A 25444-nucleotide genomic window follows, 5' to 3' on the forward strand; every position below is an offset into this window, starting at 1 on the left:
ATGTTAATTCATCAGGTTAATCCGTATATATGCGTTTTAAATCGACATTAGAAGCTTTTCCTCAAGATGGTGATATTAATATAAAATTGGTATAAATGCCGATAGACGGAAGTCTATCAGCACTCAGGAATTCCCTGAGCGTGTTATAACGCCCAGGCCGCAGTATTACAATTTTTCCTACAGTAGGGCGACGAATGTATTTTCGCATAGCAACGGAGGGGAACTCGTGGGGGGTAAAGTGACGCGGGCCACGTACCACAAACATGTTTAGTTTGTGGTACCGAGCGCGAAAGAAAGTCATCGTGTTTTTAGTAAAGTTACTATGTAAACTAACGTAATTTATTACTTAGGTACATATTCTATAATGGTGCGCTCAAACTGTTAATCTACATTTAATTTAGATTATTATTTTAATTACTAAGAAATGTAGAATTTAAATCACATTCATTCATGTTTTCCTCAGATATTCGATGTCTATGATTTTCGATGATTTTAAGATTTTCTTATCAGAGTATTCAATTTTAATGTAGTTAAATTTTATAAGAGACAATTAAGAACATTCAAAAATAAAGTGTCATGTATTTTTTTTAAACGACGAATGACGAAAAACGACCGAATCGCGGACGAAGTCGCGGGCAACAGCTAGTGTGTAATAAGACACCAGGCAGAAAAAATAATTCCGAAATCATCGGTTAACTAAGTGTGTGTATATTAAGAATGATGTGATTTTTATCAATTTTGACTTTAACAAGAGTTATTTCTGACCACAGCGTCACGCATTTGGCCTATTGTTTTACCTGTGATGATTACAACTTCTCGGATCTAACGTCTAAAATTAACACTTGTGTACCAATTTTTTGTAACCTTTGTTCAGAATCATTTGTTTGATCTCAAACACGACATATCGACGGATTATCGAAAAAATAAAAAAGAAACAAGAAAATAATTAGCAATGCATCTTTGGCACTGTTTTTGCATTTATTCAATAAATAATAAATAATATCGTATTGGTAAAATAATTTGTTTACATGCATACATTCATGTTTATCACAGATCAATTGTTGAGCATTTATTTTTATTGATTTTTTTATGCTTTACTTAGTATAGAGTTAGTACCATTTTGAAAACGAGCTAGTGTTGCTATATGTTAAAGGGGTAAAAATAATTTTATACAAGCTCGTGTTCAAAGTGGTATGAGACATCGTTGACCAGATTCGCAGCTGTGGGTCATCAGTGATGGATTATTTAAGCCCGGGAAGGTGGCGGAGGCGGTAGCGTGGCAAGGTAGTCGAGAGCCTTTTGGATTGCTGGCGGTATCGGGGGCGGTGTTGGTAAATGGGCACCCTGGAAACACAATTTGTTTATTTAAGTATGTTATAATTATATGAGTATATTGTTCAGCGTTCAACTCTATAATGTTCCAGCGTTAATTAACCTTAAATTGTATGAAAACAGTTATGATTATGATTAATAATATATTTTTCTACTTTAAACAAAGAAATGAGCTGATATATTTATTATTACTAATATATAATTAGGGAATTATAAACAGACCCTGGCACACAACTACCTTTGATTCTCTACCTGATAACCAGTATGCAAATGTCATTGTAATACTAAAATATGTCTAAATAAAGTCTAGCAAATAGCACGCTCGACATCTTAGATTTATGTAATCAATTTTTTATCATCTCCGTCTGATAATATCTTTGATATTGCGTAAGTTCAGTTCTTCAAATTTGAATAAATATGTATTCATGGTATAAAAAGAAAACGGTTACAATTTAGTGATGATCTGTTTTAAAATATCAAAATAGGACCCATTCTAAGGATTAATACAATATTATGTTTCATTTGATGAAATTATGATAAGATGGAAGTTTTAAAAAATGCATTAAAATGTACTTAACGACTAAAACTATTCTGTAAATATACATATATACACCAAATTGTTTCTATGTGCAGATGCGCTTAAACAATGTATTGATATAAAATTATTTTCAAGAACGAAATTACTTAAGCCAGAAAGTGTATTTACCTCGGGCCTGAATCCATTTTCATCGTCAGCTACGTAATTGAGATTGATGACTGTGCCATCAGGCGCCGTGTAGCTAAACGCTCCTTGGGCTACTATGACGTCATTACTGTCAGGGCCGCTGGCTTTCTTCAAGGTTCCTGTTTCATCAGCCTTGATACCGTTTTCAGTTTCATAACTGAAAGTTAATGAAATAAAAATAAAAAAACACATTTTAAGAACATGATGATTTTATATTGTATTGTCCAATGCTAAACAAAACTAGATGTTCTATGATTCAGACAAAAGTTTATTTTAAGCAAAGAAAGGAATTAAGCATTCGACGTAGTCATTTTTGTAGTATATAATACTCTAAATTCAGGAATAAAAATTTTATATGATTTAGAATCTTAATTTTTATCACATCAATTTTTATTGGTATCATGTTACTTGAATCTTATCATAATAAAATAATATTTAGTATATTTGGTACAAACCTGTAAACATAAGATCCATCTGCTTGTTGGTCAAAATCTTGCTTAATAATTGCTATGACTTTATCCCCAGGACCCTGAGGTGCTGCTACCGCCAACGCAACCACGCCCAATAAACATATGATCTCCTGAAATCGTTTCATAAAAATTATAAACTCACTCTTTATGGATATTTATTACTTTTAGAACTGTGAAATGTTCATATAAAAAGTGGCGCCTGAATTTATTATTTAGCAAAAATGTAGGAGAGTAAATTGTTGTATGTGATATAACTAAATATCTTATATATAAAATTCTCGTGTCACAATGTTAGTCTGCATACTCCTCCGAAATGGGTGGACCGATTCTCATGAAATTTTCTGTGCATATCGGGTAAGTCTGAGAATCGGCCAACATCTATTTTTCATATGTACCACGGGCGAAGCCGGGGCGGACCGCTAGTAATATTATATTACCTATTTGTATCCTAATATATTGAAAAAATTGTAATGGAGATAAAAAATAAAATTAAATGGGCTTTATTTTAAGTTGTTATTTTCTCAATAATTCTGCTTAAATGTGAATTGTAATAAGTACGTATATTATTTTACAATACTATAAAAAAAAACTTATGTTATTTATGTTATGGTGTAAATTTTATGAACAACTAGCGGTCCGCCCCGGCTTCGCCCTACATGTTTAAACTATCCTATCTCTCAAGTTGGATCGAACTGCACATGGTGTGCGAATTTTATTATAATCGGTTAAGTGGTTTAGGAGTCCATTGAGGACAAACATTGTGACACGAGATTTATATATGTATATTAAGATATTTTATGTTTTTTTTTTAATTATTTGTATTATAAAATGTTGTTTATAATAAATAGAAAGAATGAAATAACAATTTAATTGTATATTTAATTGCAATCAGCGTTCCATATTTCCATTAAAATCATTACAATCGATTATCGCCTCATAAATATTGAAATATTTAAAGCATCTCCTGGTTCGCATCCTACAGCCTCAGAAATGTCATTTAGGTCACGCATGTACGTAACGCAAACACGCTAAGTCCACTCGCTAATTGTGTCTGCGCAAAACAATAACTCGTAATACAGACATCGCAAGTAGCCTTCAAATTCCGACGATGTTATTATCTTGTGTTAGAATGTCATCATAACATAAAAAATGCTCCTAATGAAGAAAGCGAGGTAATACGACTGTGTACATATTTGCTGTGACAAAAAACAGTAACTGTGAAGTTCAATTTCTTAAACCCCACGCCTGTTCGTTTTTTCCGTCCGCGTAGTGTGTGTAGAAGAAAAGAAAAAATCTAAATGTGAAAAGTGGTTATGAGCTAACAATTCATTTACTAAGCATTGTTAACATTTGACGAGCATTCGACCTTGCGGCTTGCGCATCGCATACACTGTACTTAGTACACGTGACATTTAAAGTATCATTAGGAAACTAATAGAAATAGAATTTAATTCCCATTTATGGGTGAGTAAGAACTATATTTAATATTGAGGATTAATACACGTAGTTATGTGTATGTCCTATAAATAATTTATTTTATGTATAACTTATGGAGAAGATACTTTTTGTATTTAGTAATATACATGTATTAACAGATTTGTAATAGTTAACATGCATAATTTATTTAAATTGTCATTTTTTTCATTAATTCGTTAGCATTTAAAGTGTATGTATTTCGAATCTTGGATGACAATTTCAGCAGTAAAAAACCCTTTATTTTATTTTAATCCAAATTTAAAATGATTCTTACCTATTGCCATGCCAACCTATTACGAGAAAAGTAACAATAAATAAATATACTGTATGAAAAAACAATAAATGAAAACTAAAGATGAAAGTACTGACAAAATACTTACACAAATGTTATTCCAATGAGATGCTATTCGCTAATGAATGTTTTATAATAATTTAATTTAAATACCCAATAATGTTTTTTTATGAATATAGTTTTGTAAGAAGGATATTATTTCAAGAGTCTAGATTACAAAAATTACAATATTCTAACATATCTCTTTAGTATGCATGAATTTATGGTTATAATATACAGTATACACATAATTATTTATTTTAATTTATTATAGATATTTGAATACGTAATATTTATTTATATAAAAGACGTTGGAACATGATATATTTTCCAATGATTTGTTAAGAATATAATTCTAGATTGCTGATATTATTTTTAACTTTTTATTTAACTGGCATAATACCTTACATAGAGCTATTATGAATTACCTTCATTGCAGACATGGTACCTATTAACGAATCATTAATACCGGATTAATATAACATTTATTCACCAAAGAAATACTTCAAAGAAAAAATCGATAACATATTATGGGCATAATGCAATAATTAATCTTCAATGAATCTCGTGCATGCAGACGTAAGAATTTCGCAGAAGAGTAAAACACTAATTAATTACCATTAAAGTATTCATAGGCATTTTCCTTCCCATACCACCATGTATTATTAAGGTACACTGAACAACAAATCAACATATATGTATGGTAATATATTTTTAATGGAAATGTTGTAATGAACGAGAATGCAAAATAAGTCTCAACTTCATCATTGCTGTGACGTGTGAACTTATTCTTGTGTCACGCAAGATCCTTCACTCAGAGCTCATATTTACAAATGAGTGGAAACGTGCAAAAACACAAATGAGACTTCTCAGTAACACATACAGACGTCTGCATAATTAGCTGTTTTGTAAGTGTATTGAGTTGTGGGAACACACAATTTGAGAGCCGCCTCGAAAAAACATTGTCCTCCTAGTAATAACAAAAGGCGTGCGCCTAATTAAGCACTCGCACGCCTAAGCAAGCATACAGGGCCTGATCGGAGATTTGTTTAATTATATTAATTAAATGTAATAAATATTGCAATTTGTATTGTTTTTTAACCATTTTATGTAACAGTGAATGAAAATCAAGTGAACAAGTTGTTTATTAACTTCCCAACCAACGTTCAATAATTTTAATTTTTAATTGGGTTTAATAATGAGAAAGTTAAAAGCGTGCAGTAAAATTCGCAAAATTTCAATTGAGCATGATTATGCTTTACATATATAAATTACACACATGTCGTCACCTTTTCACCTTTGTCACTTGAAATTCATATCAATTATTGCGTAGTTCACTGGGAGTTTATATTATACGGTTCTTAACAGCGCCCTTTAAGATTGCATATGTAAATAAATTTATAAGGATGAGCCCGTCAGTAAGGTAAACTGCTATTGCCAAAGGTTAGGTATTGTGGATGCAATAAATGCCCCGTCTTGCGTTAGTCGACTGCGACAAATGCTAAGATGCGCTTTGAACTTACGATATGTTATCAGCTTCAGTATGATAGTATGATAAAGGGTAAAGTTATATAGGTAATATTAAAAATTATATCTAAATTTCCAATATTTTCTACTCATTTATTTATTAATTAGTTTTCCGCCCGCGGCTTCGCCCGCGTTTTCAAAGGAATACCCGCATAGTTCCCGTTCCCGTGGGATTTCTGGGATAAAACCTATGCTATGTGTTAATCCAAGTTACCCTCTATATGTGTGCTAAATTTCATTGTAATCGGTTTAGTAGTTTTTACGTGAAAGAGTAACAAACATCCATACATCCATACTTACAAACTTTCGCCTTTATAATAGTAATAAAGATTAAGATAAGATTAAATTTATATACACTTTTTAATAGAAATTTGATTTTGTTTCTAGGAACATTACGAGATTACAGAATTGTATTTTTTAAGAAAAATTACCTTATTACTAAACGTTAATTGCAATTTTTAAGATACTATGATACTTGTGAAAATAATACCTACTCAGCAATTGTAGCAAGCTAAACAGAAATCAACAAAAGAATGCTATTGTGCTAAAAAATAAAAAAAGAACAAAACGCTATCGTAATAAAATATTTCAAAGTAAAACTATTAAATTGATATTAATTTTCTTCGCTAGACTTAATTAAGTTTACATCGAACCTTAATGACAAGTATATAAATATCAGCATATGCGATAAAATTATTTAATGATTTTTATCACTTTATGATGGACTATAATGATTTATACCAAATTTTAGTATTCAAATATCCCAACAGCAATAAACTTTTACAGTCTTGACAACAGCAATTTAACCTATTATTTACTTCAAATCATGCTGTATTTCTATGTAAATTATATAAACTACGACTTACCATTTTAATCATCTTCGCAGTGCACTGATAACTGTATGAAGGGTGTAATAATATCCCATGTGATGATGGTCGGCGACGTTTGCGCCGGATTGTACTTAGCCTGTAATCGTCAGTCCCTTTTATAGAGACGCAGGTTTGTCTAACTATTGCAAACAGCAGGGGGAGCCTGCAATGACTGCAAAGCACAGGGCCGCATTCTATTTGCTAATAAATAATAATATTATCGCATTTATCCGCACTTGAAACTGTGCAATGCATAACTATACATTGCTTCCTTCTTTCTTCTTAGTTAAAACAGAAGCAGAAAAATGTTTTATGAATCCAGATTTTGATGCTAGAAGAATTAACATTATAACAACAAAAACCCTACTTCTAATTTATGTAGTCTTATGTCGCAACCACAATCCTGACGTTTACAACGACCCAAAAATCTGTCCAGTTGCAGTGGTTTGGACTGAAGTGCATGCCAAATAAATATTACAAACATTTAAGAAACATACACTCGAAAAACAAAATCCTACTTTTTTTGCAGTTGGGTAAAGGTGAATAAGAATAGAAACATTTTAATGCACTAAAATATATCGAAAAACTTATTTAATTTAAGTGTTTCTTCAGGTGCATTTCAATATATTGTTCTCTAAATCTATGGAGAATAAAATCTTCAAATTAAAACGTAACCACAGTTCTGACCACGTAAATACAATCTTTTTCGTGATAACAATAAGCGACTATAAAGAGACACATAAAACTTTTCACCACACGCATAGTTTATGTCAAACCACTTGCTCATTACTTAATAGGCTCTAAAGGCGTCTCTGTACTAAGCTTTTTCAATTTGTTAAAATTTATCGACAAGACACATGTTTTGGTTGTAAAACTTAATTTGCATGGTAAATAAATAATAATCTTCCTTCTAAGCATTTTTAAAAGCCCTTTTTGGGTCAAATTTAATAATATTTTTCTTGAAATTCATATCATTACCATAATATAAAAATTCAGTATCAGTACATTGTAATCACAATGACACAAAGACTACTTCTGTGATTTTAAACAAATCCTATTTTTGCATGTATTAATGTAATGCTCACTGATTTCCCTATCAAATACGGTAACAATCTAGGTTAATTATGCACGTAATAAAGATTGTTTTAGTCAATGAGCTTATAAGACTATAGGAACTTGACTTTCAAATTTACTTTGTAGACTAGTATAAGGTCGAATGACCTAATTGAAATAAAAAAGTTCATATGTAATATTATGGCATACAATTTTCCGGGATGCCGAGAATATTTGAATCGAAATTAATGAAAATTTTATACACAAACGAATAAAAAGGCCCTTTGATAATACAATTTAAATCCTTTAATCTAGAGACACACCATGATATTAAGTGTATACTGCCTTCACTTAATCTAACGCGCCTAAATTGTATTGAAAATCTGATTTAAACAGGCCGAATTTAAAACAATAAAACTATTAAAGTATTGTTCTAAAATACAAAAGGCAATTGTATTAGGCATCTATGCGAATTTCATCCTCTGTGGAGGTTACCACTGCGTTGTTTAATTGCATATGAGGTATGACAACTATATGAATATCTACGTTAAAATATTATGTGGGTACTGGGTAGGTACATACAAGTAAAATAACACGACTCGACAAAAAAATTTTTGTTCTTTGTCCTAAAGTTTATACTATTATTTTCCAGTTAGTTATGCACAAAAATGAAAAGAAAATACCTTTTTTCGGTATAAAGTTTGCTTTTGTGATAGTTATAATAATAATACTTTAAAAAGACCGCGCGGTGAGAGTGGGGTATTAACGTTTACACTGTGCCGCTAGATGGCACCCGAGTGATAAACAACCATCAGGTGTTATTTACAAGCCTAGAATAACTTAAAATGTCGTCACGAAAGTGCAAATACGATGCTGATGCATTTTGTTTTATATGTGGTCAATTTATTAAAGTTCGAGACGTGAAATATGAACTAAAGACATCTCACGTTCTCTGTGAAGCCTATGAAGCATATTTTGACTGTCCTGTACGAATCAAGATAAGCCATGGGCTCCACATGTTGCTTGTTATATAGTTATATAGTAAAAGGTGTTTGGAAGGTAAGGCAAATTACAAATTACAAATTTTAAGGCCATGGGCTGCAGGATGTCATTAAAAGTACATAATATGCTGCATGCTCATTTGGATAAATTTAAAAACAATATGGGAGTCTATTCCGAAGAGCAAGGAGAATGTTTCCATCAGGACATCATGAATTTTGAACAACGCTATCAAGGCCAATACAATGAAAACATGATGGGCGACTATATTTGGGGTTTATTGAGAGAAAGTAGCTATGAACATAAAAGAAAAAGTAAAAGTGTGCACTTTTAAGGTATTTTCCACTTTTCTGTAAGCTAATTTGATAGTAAAACTTAATAAAAATAATAAACATTTTTATTTCAATAGTTTTATTTTCAATCAAAAATTAAAATCCGAGATTTTTAAAAATTTCGTTCAATCAGTCTTCTAAGCACAAAAGCAAAGTTTTTCATGCCATATATTTTTTTTCCGTCTAATTACGACCTGAACTACCGAAATTTAATGCTTTGCAACCAAGTCAAATTTCATGGTGACCCGTTGTAATACAACAATACAAGAGTTTTCAACACCATTTATTTAGTTTTCGTTCTAATATCCAAACAATTATTAACCTATTTTATGATTAATTTAAATAAAAAAGTATGTGTAATTACTTAAAAAACTTTATTTTTAATAGTATCGTAATGGGTTAATAATTATAGAGAATTGGTTTTATTGAATTTATAATAATAAGATTTATATAGGTAATATTAAAAAAAAGGTTAAATGACCCTTTTCTTAACAATTGGTATTTTAGATTTTAAATGGTTTCAGCTATTGATATAATTCATGTTTTTAATCTTACCTATTTTGGTTTTTATTCTCGAAAGAAATCTTGTAATATTCATGAAAGTGACTAAGTCAATAATGTGAGTTTTCTACTATATTTTTTAAGTAGATAAATTTCCATAACATAAGGTATTATTCTGTTAGATAATAGTGTTTAACAAACAAAAATAATAATGAAACCGAAATTTAAAAATAAACTTAAATTGAATTCTATACAATTATATCAAAAGAGGATCGTTGATGTCTAATACACGCATTATGTTTATTCATGCTCACTTGAAAGCAAAGCTCATTGTTAAACAAAAATACAAGCGGTATTTTATATCGGTTTCTGAACAAATTCAAATATTTTATGACTAACTAACCTTTACAAGGTTCATATTGTTATGGAGTTTTTCTATTCTAATTCTATTTCGAGTAAATATTTTATATTAAACAAATACATGAAATAGTGTCGACGTTTGGTGAACAAACAAATATTATATATTTATGTGAACAATAATTTCCAATTGAATTAATTTTCAATCGGAAATTACAACTTTAGACGCGTCAACTTTCATTGATTTATATTAGGTACGTAATAAAGCAATCGATACCATTTAGTGACGCAGCAGGATATAAAAATCGATTGAAGGTAAATCAAGATGTACAAAAGATTAATAATATCACAAAAGTATGATATTTGATTATAAACATTTGACATTCGAGATATCATTAATAACATGGGTTAAAAATAATTTACCGCATAATATTTTAAAATTGAACCTACGGAATGATAATAATCAAAAATTCTCTTTACTTCGTATTTATTTAATTTGTTAAAATTGAGGTAAATTTATGAATACAATCACCAATATGCTAATACATAACATTCATTACTTGTAATTTATTTTTCCATTATCAAACCACGCCATCAATGCAAAGAGAATCCACAAGCAAAAAACCTAAGTGCATACTTGTCGCTACTATAGTTCATCGAAGGATGCGCATTGCGCACGCGCCGCTCGCTGTACGAAGGCTCCTTATAATTTAATTTGCTCTTGTTTTTACTGCATGTATAATAAAGATGAACACAAAAAGTAAAGTCTCGAAATATGAAAATTAATAGTTAACACAGAATTTATATAACGTAGAGTTCATTTTGCATGTATAATCGTTGCGTATTCCATTATATTTTAGTTTGTTTTTGTTGCATTATTAACAAACTGAAAATAATCTGTTGCACTTTCAGATATAAATATTTAGATTCAAGGAAAGTTGTCTTCTAATTAATTATGTAGTAACTTATTTAAGCTCAAAAGGTTCTCCGTATAAACTTGCTGATGAAATATTTTCCGGATGTACACATAAAGGCAATAAATGAAACTAAATAAGTTTTATATGTAGTTTATTTATTCCACGTACCTTAAATTCATACGATTTACTTAGTACTAAAATAAATGTTCGTCAAACTCAGCTTAGTTCAATGGTATCTAGGTGTTTTCTTGCATGCCTAATGAAATACGTATGTAGTTCATCTACAACAGAATCTATTGTTATTTTCTTTTATGTATACAAGTAGACGTTAATTTACTGTTTTTTTTTTAATTTTCATGTTTTGGCGACATGTCATACCAATTTTCACATATCGTCCTTCAATAACTCAGTGTTATTTAATCGTATGCCATTACAATCATGCATATAAGAGACATAAGGTTTTACTGCCCAGTCCTTGAGTTATCTTGAGCGAGCTTATAATAATGAAGAAAATTTAATAACAAGTAAATGAGGTAAATAGATGTCCAATCGCTGTTAAGTTGCAAAGAATACTGAACTATGAACTTTAACTTAGTACGCCACGGTGTCGTCTCCAGTCGCGTTCTATGATTACATTATGCCTATTTTCAAAGTAAATATTCAAGTATCTTTATTTAACAACTTACCTTGTAGGAACGAAATATCAAAGTAATTATGTTATTCCTACTATATGATTTTAGTATTTTTGAAAGGGTTAAAATAAATTTCCATTATTTCGTATACATTAAATGTACATTAAAAACATTTTATTTACAAAAAATGTATCGGGTTTAGATTACATACAAACCTCCTAATCTAATACTTAATATCTAAATTATAATATGAATACAGGTAAAAATGAATGATAGCAAAAATAAACTGACTCTGACTATCTGATAAGATCAAAATAAATTTAGCGTACAGATAGATTATAAAGACAAGATCAGCAAATAGCTGTGCAAATAGGCTACTTTTTGTCGGAGTAAGATGCGAGTGAAGCCTCCGACGCGTCTTTCCAAACTATACAAGGCCAGTACGCAACGGTGTGAAACTAATCACGTATAGTTTGGAAATAACTTTTTCACAAAGTTCTTCCAATCTATACAACAGCAGTACGCAAGTACTCGCGTATACTTTGTAGTGAAGTAAGTAAGAATATCGCTCCAAAATATACAGCGCCAGTACGCATGCGGACTAATCGTGTATGTTTCGGAGTAAGCGCGGCGTCTTTCCATTGCTCGCGCTTATATTATGCTGTTTTGAAATCTATTATTAAAATGCATGTGTATTGTGTATGTAATGTTGCGTACTGATCGTATATTTTTTGTATCGAGGATGCTTGTGTCTTCGTTCCCGACTATACTGCACGACTTACAATTGACAATAGTGCTAAAATGTAAGAATCTAATAAGTCCAGAAGAAGACGGTTGCGAGGCGACGGCTATTTTTGTGTAGTTAAAAAAAACACGAACCTAACCTAACCCATAGGTAACCCTTATATCTGTTACCTATTTATTTTTCTAAGCTCACCTAATAATATTTTTATTCCATATTTTACTGAATCAATCAAGAAGAATAAAAGTAGATAGATATAGCTTTACAAGTCTTTGATTGCCTACGCCTATTTATTATTTCGCTCAAGCGTAAGTGGTGTAGTAGGTATATTTAGTTATATTTTGCGTACTGATCGTGTATAGTTTGGAACGAAGAAGCAAGCATCCGCGTTACAAAGTATACACGATCAGTACGCAAACTTTGTGTATATTTTGTAATAACAAACTTAAAAACAGCATTACAAAGTATACACGAGCAGTTTCCTATGGTTGCGTTCTGGCTATGTATAGTTTGTAAATACGCGCCTCCGACTTTAATTTCGCCAAAACCTATTTGCTTGCTTGTTGATATTAAACATCATAATATATAATCATATATAATCGTATTCTATATTGAACATTATAAGTTCAAGACGAATACAAATAAGCTAGAATGGAAGATTATAACAGATAGTTTTAATCAGTTTGCTCATCAATCAGTATATTATTATTGTGAATCAATAACCCGTGAGAACATCCGTTCACATTTTTATGCATTTAATTATTTTCCTACACATCCATTTATTTCTGAATTCCATATCTTTGTATGTTATTCACAAGGATTTCAACCTAAATGTCAATGTTGGATTATTTTTATAGAATATATTTGTTATTTGTATAATTTATTGCGTGGGTGACAACGGCAATATTTTAACACATTATCATTGGTTGGTATGATGGATTTAACAAGATTTATTTTTGTCATTATAAAATCGGTTAATCTTTGTTTCCAATCCAGGGTTAGAGTGAATGCCCCTGTCTGGGCAAGTTATGCCATTAATAGCAAATTTTTAGTTTTTAGTGTCAAGTCTCAAATTTTTCAGACAATGCGGGCGGAGCCGAGGCCGGAAAGCTAGTGATCATATAAAACGCAATATTGTAAATATTCCAACTTTTAATTCATAGCAACAATAAGCTTTAATCATCTTGATAACAATTTTATGTGTAACTACTACTTAATCATCTTCTTAGACTCCTTTATACCTAAAATGAGAATATGTGAAAATAGGTTTCATTCTTACTGATGGGTATTCTTGATAAAAAATAAATTATTTTTATTGCTAACATACCTATGATATAATATATACAGGGTGTAATCGTTAAGTGTGCACAGGCGATTATTCCGTAACTATTACAGATATCAAAAAACTTTAAACTGATATCGAAAGTACTTAACCTAATGAGTAAAATGGCCATAATAAATTTTTAAAAATAATACGAGAAATATCTAAAAAATTAACTTTAAACCCTCCCATACATTTAGTATGAGATATGAATATCCCATGTACATGGGTTGATCCAAAAGTAATGATAATCAAATTAAACAAGGTCATTACAGTTAAAATAATTATGTATTTCTCTAGATAGTCTTCTAACTAGATAATATACTTCGATATTTTTTTTCCTTAACTTAGAAAAAAAAACTTTGACTTCATCTACAAAAACCCCTCAAAATCGGCCATCACTTCGCTGTCGTCTTAAAATTTCTTGTATCGACGGTGTTTCTTGTGCCGAGGTAAGAGATAGAACTAACTAGGAGCTAGATCTTACAAAGAGGGTGGGTGTTCAAGCATTTCAATGCCGATTTTTGATTGGCAGCCATCGCAACTGACGCTTTGTGATCTGGTGCGTTGTCTTGGTGAACCAACATTCAAGACCGAAGTTTGCCATGTCTCTTTTTCTTACTAACCTACCCGCAATCTTTTAATTTGGTCTGTGTAGTAAGAGCCCTGTGTAGTAGTGGCTACCTTCTTAAAATATTCCACATTTCTTCAGCGTCCCAAAAAACTACGGCTTTAATCTATCCCACTAATTTTCACTTTGAAAATCTTCACCGTCAATTTGGAAGCTCGCATCCAGGCCATTGATTGTTTCTTGGTTTCAGCATAAACATGGTGAACCCAGGTAACGCCCATGGGCACAAATCGTGACAAAAAATTATCCTGATCTCATTAAAAATTTAGAAATTCACCCTCTAAAAGTCGAATCGTTGTTTCTTATTTTCGTCGGGAAACATTCTGGCTCGCACTGTTCACATTAAAATTAATGTTAATACTTGGAAACGTGGCCTGTAGATATAATTTTTTTGTGATAACTTAGTGATTATATGAGCAAGCATAAAACATTTATTTTATATTTTTATGTGCACAGGAAATACCCAATTATCATTACTTTTGGATCAACCTATACATTTAATATGAAAGATTTTAGCTTTTTTTTTGTTTTTTTGGTTTTCTGCTTTAATTACTTCGCAAATTTGGAGGGAAGTTCATTTAGAAACTGTAAATAGACCTCCTCATTGTATTGCACAATAAGAACGTCACTTCGAAAATCTACTATGAATACAAAATGTATGGGAAATAAATTGTATGGGAGCGTTTAATGTAACATTTTTGGTTATTTCTCGTTTTATTTTTAAAAATTTATTATGGCCATTTTACTCATTAGGTTAAGTACTTTTGATATCAGTTTAAAGTTTTTTGATATCTGCAATAGTTACGGAATAATCGCTTGTGCACACTTAACGATTACACCCTGTATAGAGTATAGGTACAATAAAAACTAAAAATAAATTACCTTTTTATTTCTTCAACGACTTACTAAATACATGTCAATGAATCTTAAGTTGAAATGTCTGATCCAGTGATAATCGTGTTTTGTCTCACCGACGAAAGATGACTAACCGAAAAAAAATGGTATATTCAATATTATAGCAGCCGTGAAGGTATTTATAAATTTATATTAACTTGTTTAACCCGGATACCGGCATAATATGTCATTTATGTGGCTATTAAATTATAATAAACATCTTGAATACGTATTCAGAGCAGAAAGAGATCATTTAGTTAAATAACTCTGGAATGTCGTTCTTTGGGTTCCATTTTTAATACATTGGCGTAAGGCGGTCTGGGAAACGGGTGCAAATATTCATCTTACTATCAGGAGAGTCCATTGCCGACATTTTCATAAAAAAATACGTCAAACGAACCATTTGCATGAGATAAGATTTGCAAACCTACACTTTCAAATCTTTTTAAAAAGATTGTAGCTGAAATCTTTTCTGTTTTAAGCTTCAATCGGATAATATTGACCAAGAGAAAATCTAATCTAACAAATATTATTACCCATTCATTGTTTAAATATAATGTTTACAATCAATAAATTCAAAGTAACAAATCATAATAAATTAATGGTTTTTTTTCTATACCTGTTTAGAATTTAGGAAAGTTGATGACATTTAATGACTATATAATAAAAATATGTGTTCATGCACGTGTATGCTAACAATAATCAATAAGTATTGCAGCATGAGTTATGTACAATAATTAAAACAAGTGAAGAAATACTTCGATGATGATTTTTTTTCGTTATATGTATATAAAAGATGATAATATATAGGTACTTTATATTACATCACTAGACTTTTTCCCTGCATTACCCCAATTTACTAGTGAAAATATAACCTATGTTAGTCGATAAAGAGAGCTTTCTCGGAGTAATAGAATTGTTAAAATCGATAGTTTTAGAGCTTTTTCGTTACATACAAAAATACAATTTTTTCTTTGTGTAACCTTACCTACTACAACCAACCTCTGTCAATGAGTGTGTCTCTGTCAACCTGAAAGAAATATGAGATCGGTATATCAGCATTCACGCAATTTCGTAAGATTTTTACGTAGGTAATGTTTTTCATTTATGCTCCGGTGACCGGTCTTACTGGCCGAAGAGTAATGTTCTATATTTACAGCATATAACAATAAAAATTTTCAGTAAATATACAATACAAATAATAACAAAAATATTTTTTTCACTTCAAATCTGAGTACCTTATTGAAATAATCTCTTCATATACTATTTTGAAAGAATCAATAACAATAATAATACACGGAACATCTTAGTATTAAAAAGGCAATTTGTTTTGTAATAATGATACAGTTGAGTTAAATAAGAAGATTATATTAATCACATACTTGCATTTACATACTTACCCAGTTGATGACACATGGCAAAGTATCTCTGATTGAGGAATTTTTTCATTAAACATCATTTAGAGTAGATATAATTTGAATAACATTATATTATACGTACGAGCTAAGAGCTACCAAACGGTATAAATAATTCATTTTCATCAAGTCTTAAACTCACAGAAATAGTAATAATTTCGAATTAATTTCTCCTCTAGCACTCTTATTTCTTTGAACACAACGGTTTAATAAATTAATTTATTAAAATTGAATAATATTAGGTTAATTAAAAATATCCCACCCAACTTATATGCGCAATTTCGTTTCTTAGTTAATTCATAGGAAATTTACAAAAAAATATTAACTTACTAGCGTTCTGCCCTCGACTTCGCTCGGCTGGACCATACAATTTTGTACATACCTAATGGATTTTACAAAGCGATATTCTTTAGGCTTTCGATGGATACTTATACAATATACATATAATATTTATATCGCGTATATTATCCTATCCTATCCTACTAATATTATTAATGCGAAAGTTTGTGAGGATGTGTGTGTGTTTGTTACTCTTTCACGCAAATACTACTGAACCGATTACAATGAAATTTAGCACATATATAGAAGTTAACTTGGATTAACACATAGGATAGGTTTTATCCCGGAAATCCCACGGGAACGGGAACTATGCGGGTTTTTCTTTGAAAACGCGGGCGAAGCCGCGGGCGGAAAAACAAAATAGAAAGCTCTATATCATATCAAATTGTATCATATCATTTTTTTATCTAGAGATATAAATTTCCATCGGAATTTCAATTGCCAATGCGACCGAAGCTATGGGTGAGAAGCGAGTAGGTACCTACTCTATATTTAAAAATCTAGCAGGAGAAATAAAATAAATATCATTAAATTACAACACATTTTAAAATAAAATGCTACATAATGTATTCAAACTACGTCAAAAATCTAAAAGCACGAGACAGGATCTTCTCGTTCTAAAATAATTAATGAAATTCTTAACGGAAAGATTTCAACACCGTGTAAAAAAGGTCGTTACTCCTTGTTTATCGCGGGTCATTGTATGGATGTAAAAATAATATGCCGTGTTTAAATTCTTATACTACTAATTTGATGGTTCAAATTCAAATTATATAAAAGTTTATGAGTTGATCTGTAAAATTATTAATGTGCAACATGACGCTAATATATCTTTGTTATTTCTTCTTTTATTATAACACAATTTTACTGTACGATGCGCTGGCACTATATTTGCATGTGTGTTTTAAATGTTGTTTATTTAAACCGCGAACCACGTATTAAATAATTGACCTAAATATTTGTAAAAAAAATGCAAATACAAATGCAATGTATCATCCCTTTTAATTTTCTTTTATTAGCCCATATTTTATTTTTTTCTATTTAAGGAATGCGCCACATGGTAGTGCGTGCTTACCGCTCCCATTTTTTTATAAATATGTTTCAGATCTATACGTTTATTTGTTATTCATTTTACTTATAAAATAGTGAGCTTAATAGCCACAAACAAATACCTATGGTGTGTGCTAGCGCATCTCAAAATGCTAAGGTCATTCTGCATGCTATAAGAGGACGATAGATTTTATTCGTGATGCACATCTATCACAATACATACCTACTCAATTACACCTTTGTTGAGACCAAGGGAATTGCAGCTATTTGTGATACAAATGGGTTGTTTCAAATCACTAAAACGTCGAATAAACTGTTTTGATGCTGTCTTACAATTCTCATAATTTTAAGTAAACAACATTAACAGTTATGATTTACCTGACATTTATGGGTAAAGGTATGCAAGAAATGAATTAACTATTCTCACAAGGAGACGCAACTTTATAATATCGACACCATAACCATCTTTAAACCGATATTTCATATTTATCATATTTTATTCATATTTAAAATCACAAATTGTAAATTGAGTTGTTGAAAATTGAGCACGCTTCATTTCACGATTTTGATTAGTATTCACGCATAATAGCCGTGTATAAAATATTTACGTAAAACAGGTAGTACGAAATACTTTTAAAATACCAATATTGAATTGGTACCTAAATATAATTTTATAGTATCATTATTATCATCATCAGCTTATTGTTGTTCCTACTGAAAGTGCGTTACACGTATAGTCCATTGAAATGTTACATTTTTTAGGCCTAATCTTGAGTTTTTTAGAGGACACAATTTTATTTTTTGGGTGTGTAGTCACCCTTGTCCCACGGCCGCCATCTTGAAAAGAGCGGTTGATATGGTTTTTACGATATATCTCTTAAACTATTTATCTGATAAAAAAACAATGTTGGCATTATTTAATGCAAATTAAATTCTCTACAACTTTAGTCCAGTAACTTTTTGTCGTAGAACTATAAATAAAAATAATTTGGAAAATCCAAAAGTGCACGCCTCATAAATTTTTTTAATAAATATTTATTAATTATTATTTTTGTTTATTTAATAACAATTAAACCACATCGAATCAGACCCTGAAAAATGAAAGGGTTCTATTCCTGAGCATACTCAAGCGTAAGAGAAAAAAAAAGACTCGATTAGTAAAGTATTTCGGTCGCTATCGTGTTAACAAGAAAAAGGATCCGCACATACAGACACACGGACGTCCAAGACAGAACTTTTTTAAACTGTTTTTTAACTAGTTTAAATAACAAAAATGACATCAAAAATATCATGAACGTTAAAAATAGTGTTTTTTCTTAATATGTGTGTGTATGTATTATCTTACAAGTGCAATGTATGATACATAAAGACATTTTAAGTTTGAAAAATCAGATGTTTTGCGCGAAGTGACAGTAGTACCCACCTCAACGCTTCGCTTATGAGGCGTGCAAAATTATAAGCGAAAATGTTCAGAAATTAGAGCTATTTATATTTTTCAATTTTTTTTATCATTTAACGAAGAAATGATATCAGACCATTTTTGTAGATTGTTTTTCGAGGAACAACTTTTATTCACAACATTTTTTCATTACGTCAATAGCTAAGGTTTTACAGCGCTCTGGAGTGAGTACTATTTTTCAGTACTCTTAACTAAACATAAATTGGCTATTGGCTCTTTTCCCAGACTCCAGAACAATGGAAGCATACTGCAAAACATTTTAGCCCTGCTTTTCAACGTAAAAAAAACGTGCTTCCAGACTCTACCTCCTGGGTGGTGGGGAAAAGAGTCAATAATTAATTATTAATAATATTACAAAATTAATTATTAAAAATATTATAATAACAGAAAAAACAAATACTGATGACAAATTATTATTAGTACACACATAATATATGTATAATGTATAGCTCATAGCACTGAAAAATAGTACTCACTTCGGAGCGCTGTAAAACCTATTGACGTAATGAAAAAATGCTATTGATAAAACTGGTTCCTCGAAAAATAAAAAAATGGTCTGATATCATTTCTTCGTAAAATGATAAAAAAAAGTTTTATTGAAAAATATAAATATCTCTAATTTCTGAACATTTTCGCTTATAATTTTGCACGCCTCATAAGCGAAGCGTTGAGGTGGGTACTACTGTCACTTCGCGCAAAACATCTGATTTTTCAAACTTAAAATGTCTTTATGTATCATACATTGCACTTGTAAGATAATACATACACACACATATTAAGAAAAAACACTATTTTTAACATTCATGATATTTTTGATGTCATTTTTGTTATTTAAACTAGTTAAAAAACAGTTTAAAAAAGTTCTGTCTTGGACGTCCGTGTGTCTGTATGTGCGGAGGATTTTCTTGTTAACACGATAGCGACCGAAATACTTTACTAATCGAGTCTTTTTTTTCTCTTACGCTTGAGTATGCTCAGGAATAGAACCCTTTCATTTTTCAGGGTCTGATTCGATGTGGTTTAATTGTTATTAAATAAACAAAAATAATAATTAATTAATAATTATTAAAAAAAATTATGAGGCGTGCACTTTTGGATTTTCCAAACTATTTTTATTTATAGTTCTACGACAAAAAGTTACTGGACTAAAGTTGTAGAGAATTTAATTTGCATTAAATAATGCCAACATTGTTTTTTTATCAGATAAATAGTTTAAGAGATATATCGTAAAAACCATATCAAACGCTCTTTTCAAGATGGCGGCCGTGGGACAAGGGTGACGACCCCACAAACTTGGTGATAGCTTCACACTGACCCCCCCTACACATCAAAAAAATAAAATTGCGTCCTCTAAAAATTGCGACCCCAAATGTAACTTTTCAATGGACTAAAGGCTTATGAAAGTTGGTAAATAACTCACCATTTTGACCGAGTCTAGACTGGATGATGGCAACGATGAGGCCCGTGAGTTTTCAGCTTTGACTGACTTGCTTTTTCAAGATAATTCTTTCGAACAGAGCAATTACAATGTGGATATTCATAGATAATAATTTATCAATATTGGCGTTCAAAATAGATGTTCATCTAATTTCGGACGCTCGATTTTTTGTCGAAATCATATTAAATTTAATTACAACCAACTTACAAGTTTTGACGTATTATCTAATTAAACACCAAGAAGGTGTATCATGTATAAATTTATTACCATTCAGGGCATCAGTATAATATTACAGCTTTGAGAATAACGACCAATACGAGCAATTAATATTAAATTGACACTCGACAGTCACGTTTATTCGTCTCAGATACTTATTATAAGTAATTGTTCTCGTTTGTAGGCTGTAGCGTATTATTTACCAATGTACTGAAGGGCTATTACAGAATTCATTTACATATTATTATTAAATGATAAGAAATAATGAAGGGATGATGATTAAAAATTCTTGGTTTTGTTATATTGAGTCTTAATTTCCACGTGGTATATAATTTGATTTTTGTTAGTCTCCAATCTATTGAGAAGTTAGTTAATAGTTACAATAATACTACTATGTATTTTTAAAAATATAACAAAATTTATACAGTCCTTCCAATTTCGCAATTCATTTTAAACACCGATGAAATATATCTTCTAACAAAAATTAAAATGGTTAAAAATAATTCAATCTTTTAATTTTGGTACATTTGATTTATAAGGTTGATTAAAGATAAGTCTACAAAATGAAACCAGTTATACAAATTTTCGTCGGATTGCGTAATCCTTGAAGCTGGTGGACATCGGTCAACTGTGTGGGTTCAGCTGCTTCTGCCTTGAACCAATGTGACATGTCTATAAAATTCAAGGACACAGACTTCCTAGATAGAAAAATAAAATCGATACAGATTATATTCAATTATTCCAAGCTATTAAATTGACACTCATATGTTAAATATTATTACTTAACACTGAAGATGATAAGGAATATTTATTTTGAGGTGCTATTTATTAATGTGATTAATCACGACTTACTTGGATTTATAAATATTTTTATGTCTTCCTTAATTAAAAATGTGTTATAATTAGTGAGTTATTAAATTTATGTTAGTTATTAGTTGGAAAAGGATGGAATTATGGAAATATTTAATTCTTGTAACAGAATACCTTATTTAAACGCAAAACGTTTCTTCACCATCAATTTCAATACTAACTAAAAAAACTTAAATGTATTTAGTATATGGAAAGTATTTGACTTTGATATATAACTATACTTAATATTATAAAGCTGAAGAGTTTATTTGTTTGAACACACTACTCTCGGGAACTACTGGTCCGATTTGAAAAATTATTTCGGTGTTAGATAGCCCATTCATCGAGGAAGGCTAAAGGAATAGGGTATATATCATCTCGCTAAGACCAACAGGAGCGGAGCACTGCGGGTAAGATCGCGGAGCACAGCTAGTCATAGATATCATATGGCTTGACATTATGTCAAGATACCACTCCTTGGATTAATAATTATGCATTTCAAGATTTTTGCTATACAATGACCTACGCATCAAAATCATAGAATACTTCAGAATCACGTTGTCTGCGAATGGTTGAACAAAATATATTCTAATTCCTAAGCCATTATTTTCAAGTCCGGACGGGTTACTAATGCATTTTAATATGCACTGTTTAATTTTGAAATAATGAGAATATAAAATACGTGCAATAATTTGGAAGCATTTGATCCTTTTAAAATTCCTTTTACCATAAAAAATAATGCATTTCATAAATTTGGATATAGTTGAATTTACTGTTAAAGGTAAAAGAAATAATTTATTTTTTTCCTGGCTACTGTAATCGTAAAAAGTCAGTTAACCATTTTTCTACAAATCAAATATTTCAAATACATTGTAATGAAACAAAACATGGTTATCACATCTACACTGAGTTTAACACAACAAATACAATAATTATAAATAATATAAAATAAAATATTTTTTGAGATATTTTAATTATTATAGACACAATCAAAGCTATAATAAAAAATTGCATTGTTCGTTACGAGGCCGTCATCAAAAATTGTACTACACATAATTTTGTACAAATAAAAAATGATTGAATGCGGTTTTAATGACTGAAGTCCAATATTTAATACACATCAATAAATGGATGATAGACAGTAGATAGATACTGCAGGTTATTTATTATTTTTTGTATCTTGTTAACTTTGAATATAATAAAAGTGTAGATATATTATGTGTGTTTTATGTTTGTGTTATTAAAGCGTATTTATCTCTAAAGGAATTCCTGATATTTTGTTCTTTAGTTGCCTGGAAGAGATCACTTTTAATTGATAAATCCAACCTGTGCTCGTTTATTTGCTGCAAAATATTAAAACGTTAAAACAGTTATATAAAAATTATGCGCAAGATGTAAAATTTTAAATTATGAAAAGATAGTCTAAGCTGTTGTTTTATGGCAAACAGAAATATTATTTTTCTTCGGCTGTCTTACCATAACTCCTACAACAAACTCCATGCAAAATCAAATATCAATAGAGTATAACAGTAGCAGACTAGGTACCGGTAAAATGAAATGTACTACCAACTGATAATGAGGGGTACCTCTTACCTTGCTAACAACTCTCAGGTTAATATTATGGTAATTGATTTTTCTATTTATAATAATTGTTATCTGAAATTAATGATTTCGCCTTGTTACGTAAAGCCTTAAAATTAAAATAAATAGGCGACTATTTACACTTTCTATAAAATATTAAATACAATTAATAGATTAACGGGAAATAACAATGAAAAATTGGTATCATCTAATTTAAAGTTTGTCATCAATATAAACAAAAAAAAATAGCAACTTTAGTTGAATGTTAAAGGTTACACAGGTGTAATATTATTAATGAGTATACAATTTGGCTGATTTATCGAAGTTTTTTAAGCGAATATCAGGTCACTTTGAAGGTTAACAGGCAAATAAAAATAATCTTCTCATTCAATAGAATAGTATCATTATGTCTTACGGTTTTAAATTTTTTATGAATAACAATTATTCATACAAAATTTAAAACCAGCACGATTGATCGCATATTAATAAGTCTATTATTTTATATTTATGGCTTCGAAATTAGTAATATAAAACAATATTAATGGTATTCTCTCATATTATGATTAGAATACATTTGAAAATATTTTATGAAAAAAACATATCCTATTTCGTTAAACAACCTTGATGATAGGGTTACTTAAAGAATGAACAACTTTTTAATTAACTATTTCTATTTATTTTTCAATTTGTACATAGCATTACTAGAATGCTTTATAGGCTCTTTATATATGACACTTTTATACATTTATACAAGTCTTAAATTAGAACTAGTTTGTGGCGAATTGTATTGTGTCGGTGATGAGATGCATAGAAGTATTAGATGCTATTTAGTTCCTGGCCACAGCGCTGGCGGAGACGACAGGTGTGGGGGGTGAGTACTTGGCGATGTACTCAAGAGCACGGGCGATCTGGGCGGGCACTGGTGGGGGTTGGGGAATAGCGTTGCCCTGGAAACATATTACGAATTAGATATGATGCTTAACCCTATAAACGAACTCAAGTATAGATTGCCTTTGTAAGGGAACATATTGATTTTTTACGTGCGTTTTAATGAAAATTTCACAGATGTTACTTATAATGATAAAAATACATTCATAAAATACTTACGCTTGGCTGGTAACCGTTCTCGTCGGCGACGTAGGTGATGGCGATCACTTCACCCTCGGGGGAAGTCCAGGAGAAAGATCCTTGGGCGACATCAGGGATGACTGGGGGGTTACCACCGAAGTTGCGTGGGGTACCTTGGGCTTGAGCGGCGATACCGTTGTTGGTTTCGAAGCTGAAACATTAGTTACCAAATGAATATCAATAATCCACATTTAACAACAACAAAAGTAGTGGATACCATTAACCTAACGTTGTATACTTACAAGTAGTTGTAGGAACCGTCTTCGTTGATTTCGTTTCCGTATCTGAGGGTCTCGGCGGAGCGGGCATCAGCAACGACCCTGGCGACGGGGACGACGGGGACGGGGGCGGGGACGACCACGGGGCTGGTGGCTGGGGCGCTGCTGACCTTAACGTTGGTGATGGCAGCGGGGGCTTCAGTCACGGTGACGGCACGGACTGGGAAGGGGGTGGTGGATGCGAATTGCTTGAAGGGGGTGTAGTTCTGTTGGTACTGGTTGTTGTAACGGTTGTATTGGTTGCTGTATTGGTTGTTGTAACGGTTGTTGTATTGGTTGTAGGGGTTGTAGGCGTTGTATTGGCCGTTGTACTTCTGGTATTGGCCAGATTGGTCCTGTTGGCCGAAGTATTTGCCCGGGTTGAATTGGGCGTTGGCGACTGCCAAGACGCATGCTAATACGACCACCTGTGAATACATAATATTGGATTATTGAACACTATTTTTATTTAATTTTTATAATTAATATTTTCGCCAAATTATTTTTACTTACAGCGAATCTCATCGTGATTTTATTAAGATTAGCCTAGCTTGGATGAACTAGTTTGAATGCGGGTAAAAAATTCGCGCACGGTTTTATATGG

General features: G+C 31.0%; 2 protein-coding genes across 2 annotated transcripts; both read right to left on the minus strand.

Annotated features, from left to right (window-relative positions):
• Positions 1-943: 943 nt before the first annotated feature.
• LOC149484687 (endocuticle structural glycoprotein ABD-4-like) lies at positions 944-6829 on the minus strand. The gene is made up of 4 exons (XM_089700878.1): positions 6727-6829; positions 2512-2636; positions 2039-2213; positions 944-1344 (listed from the first exon to the last, which is right to left on the minus strand). The coding sequence occupies exons 1-4, from the start codon at positions 6736-6738 to the stop codon at positions 1246-1248; spliced, it is 411 nt and encodes a 136-aa protein (XP_089557004.1). The 5' UTR covers positions 6739-6829; the 3' UTR covers positions 944-1245.
• Positions 6830-24108: 17279 nt separating this feature from the next.
• Positions 24109-25444, minus strand: LOC149484688 (uncharacterized). Its single transcript, XM_089700388.1, has 4 exons — positions 25354-25444; positions 24826-25268; positions 24563-24734; positions 24109-24402 (listed from the first exon to the last, which is right to left on the minus strand). The coding sequence occupies exons 1-4, from the start codon at positions 25363-25365 to the stop codon at positions 24283-24285; spliced, it is 747 nt and encodes a 248-aa protein (XP_089556514.1). The 5' UTR covers positions 25366-25444; the 3' UTR covers positions 24109-24282.

This window comes from Colias philodice, chromosome 11 (assembly GCF_061535455.1).
Source record: "Colias philodice isolate Cphi_HAF_F1 chromosome 11, ilColPhil1 Martin Lab GWU primary, whole genome shotgun sequence".
Lineage (NCBI taxonomy): Eukaryota > Metazoa > Arthropoda > Insecta > Lepidoptera > Pieridae > Colias > Colias philodice.

What these genes read in the sequence shown, in the direction of transcription:
- LOC149484687 (XM_089700878.1), bottom strand. An exon ending in GATGGATCTTATGTTTACAG is followed by an intron (nt 2,214 to 2,511) that starts GTTTGTACCAAA and finishes ATTAACTTTCAG; the next exon opens with TTATGAAACTGAAAACGGTA. An exon ending in AAAATGGATTCAGGCCCGAG is followed by an intron (nt 1,345 to 2,038) that starts GTAAATACACTT and finishes TTGTGTTTCCAG; the next exon opens with GGTGCCCATTTACCAACACC.
- LOC149484688 (XM_089700388.1), bottom strand. An exon ending in GACGGTTCCTACAACTACTT is followed by an intron (nt 24,735 to 24,825) that starts GTAAGTATACAA and finishes CTAATGTTTCAG; the next exon opens with CTTCGAAACCAACAACGGTA. An exon ending in AGAACGGTTACCAGCCAAGC is followed by an intron (nt 24,403 to 24,562) that starts GTAAGTATTTTA and finishes ATATGTTTCCAG; the next exon opens with GGCAACGCTATTCCCCAACC.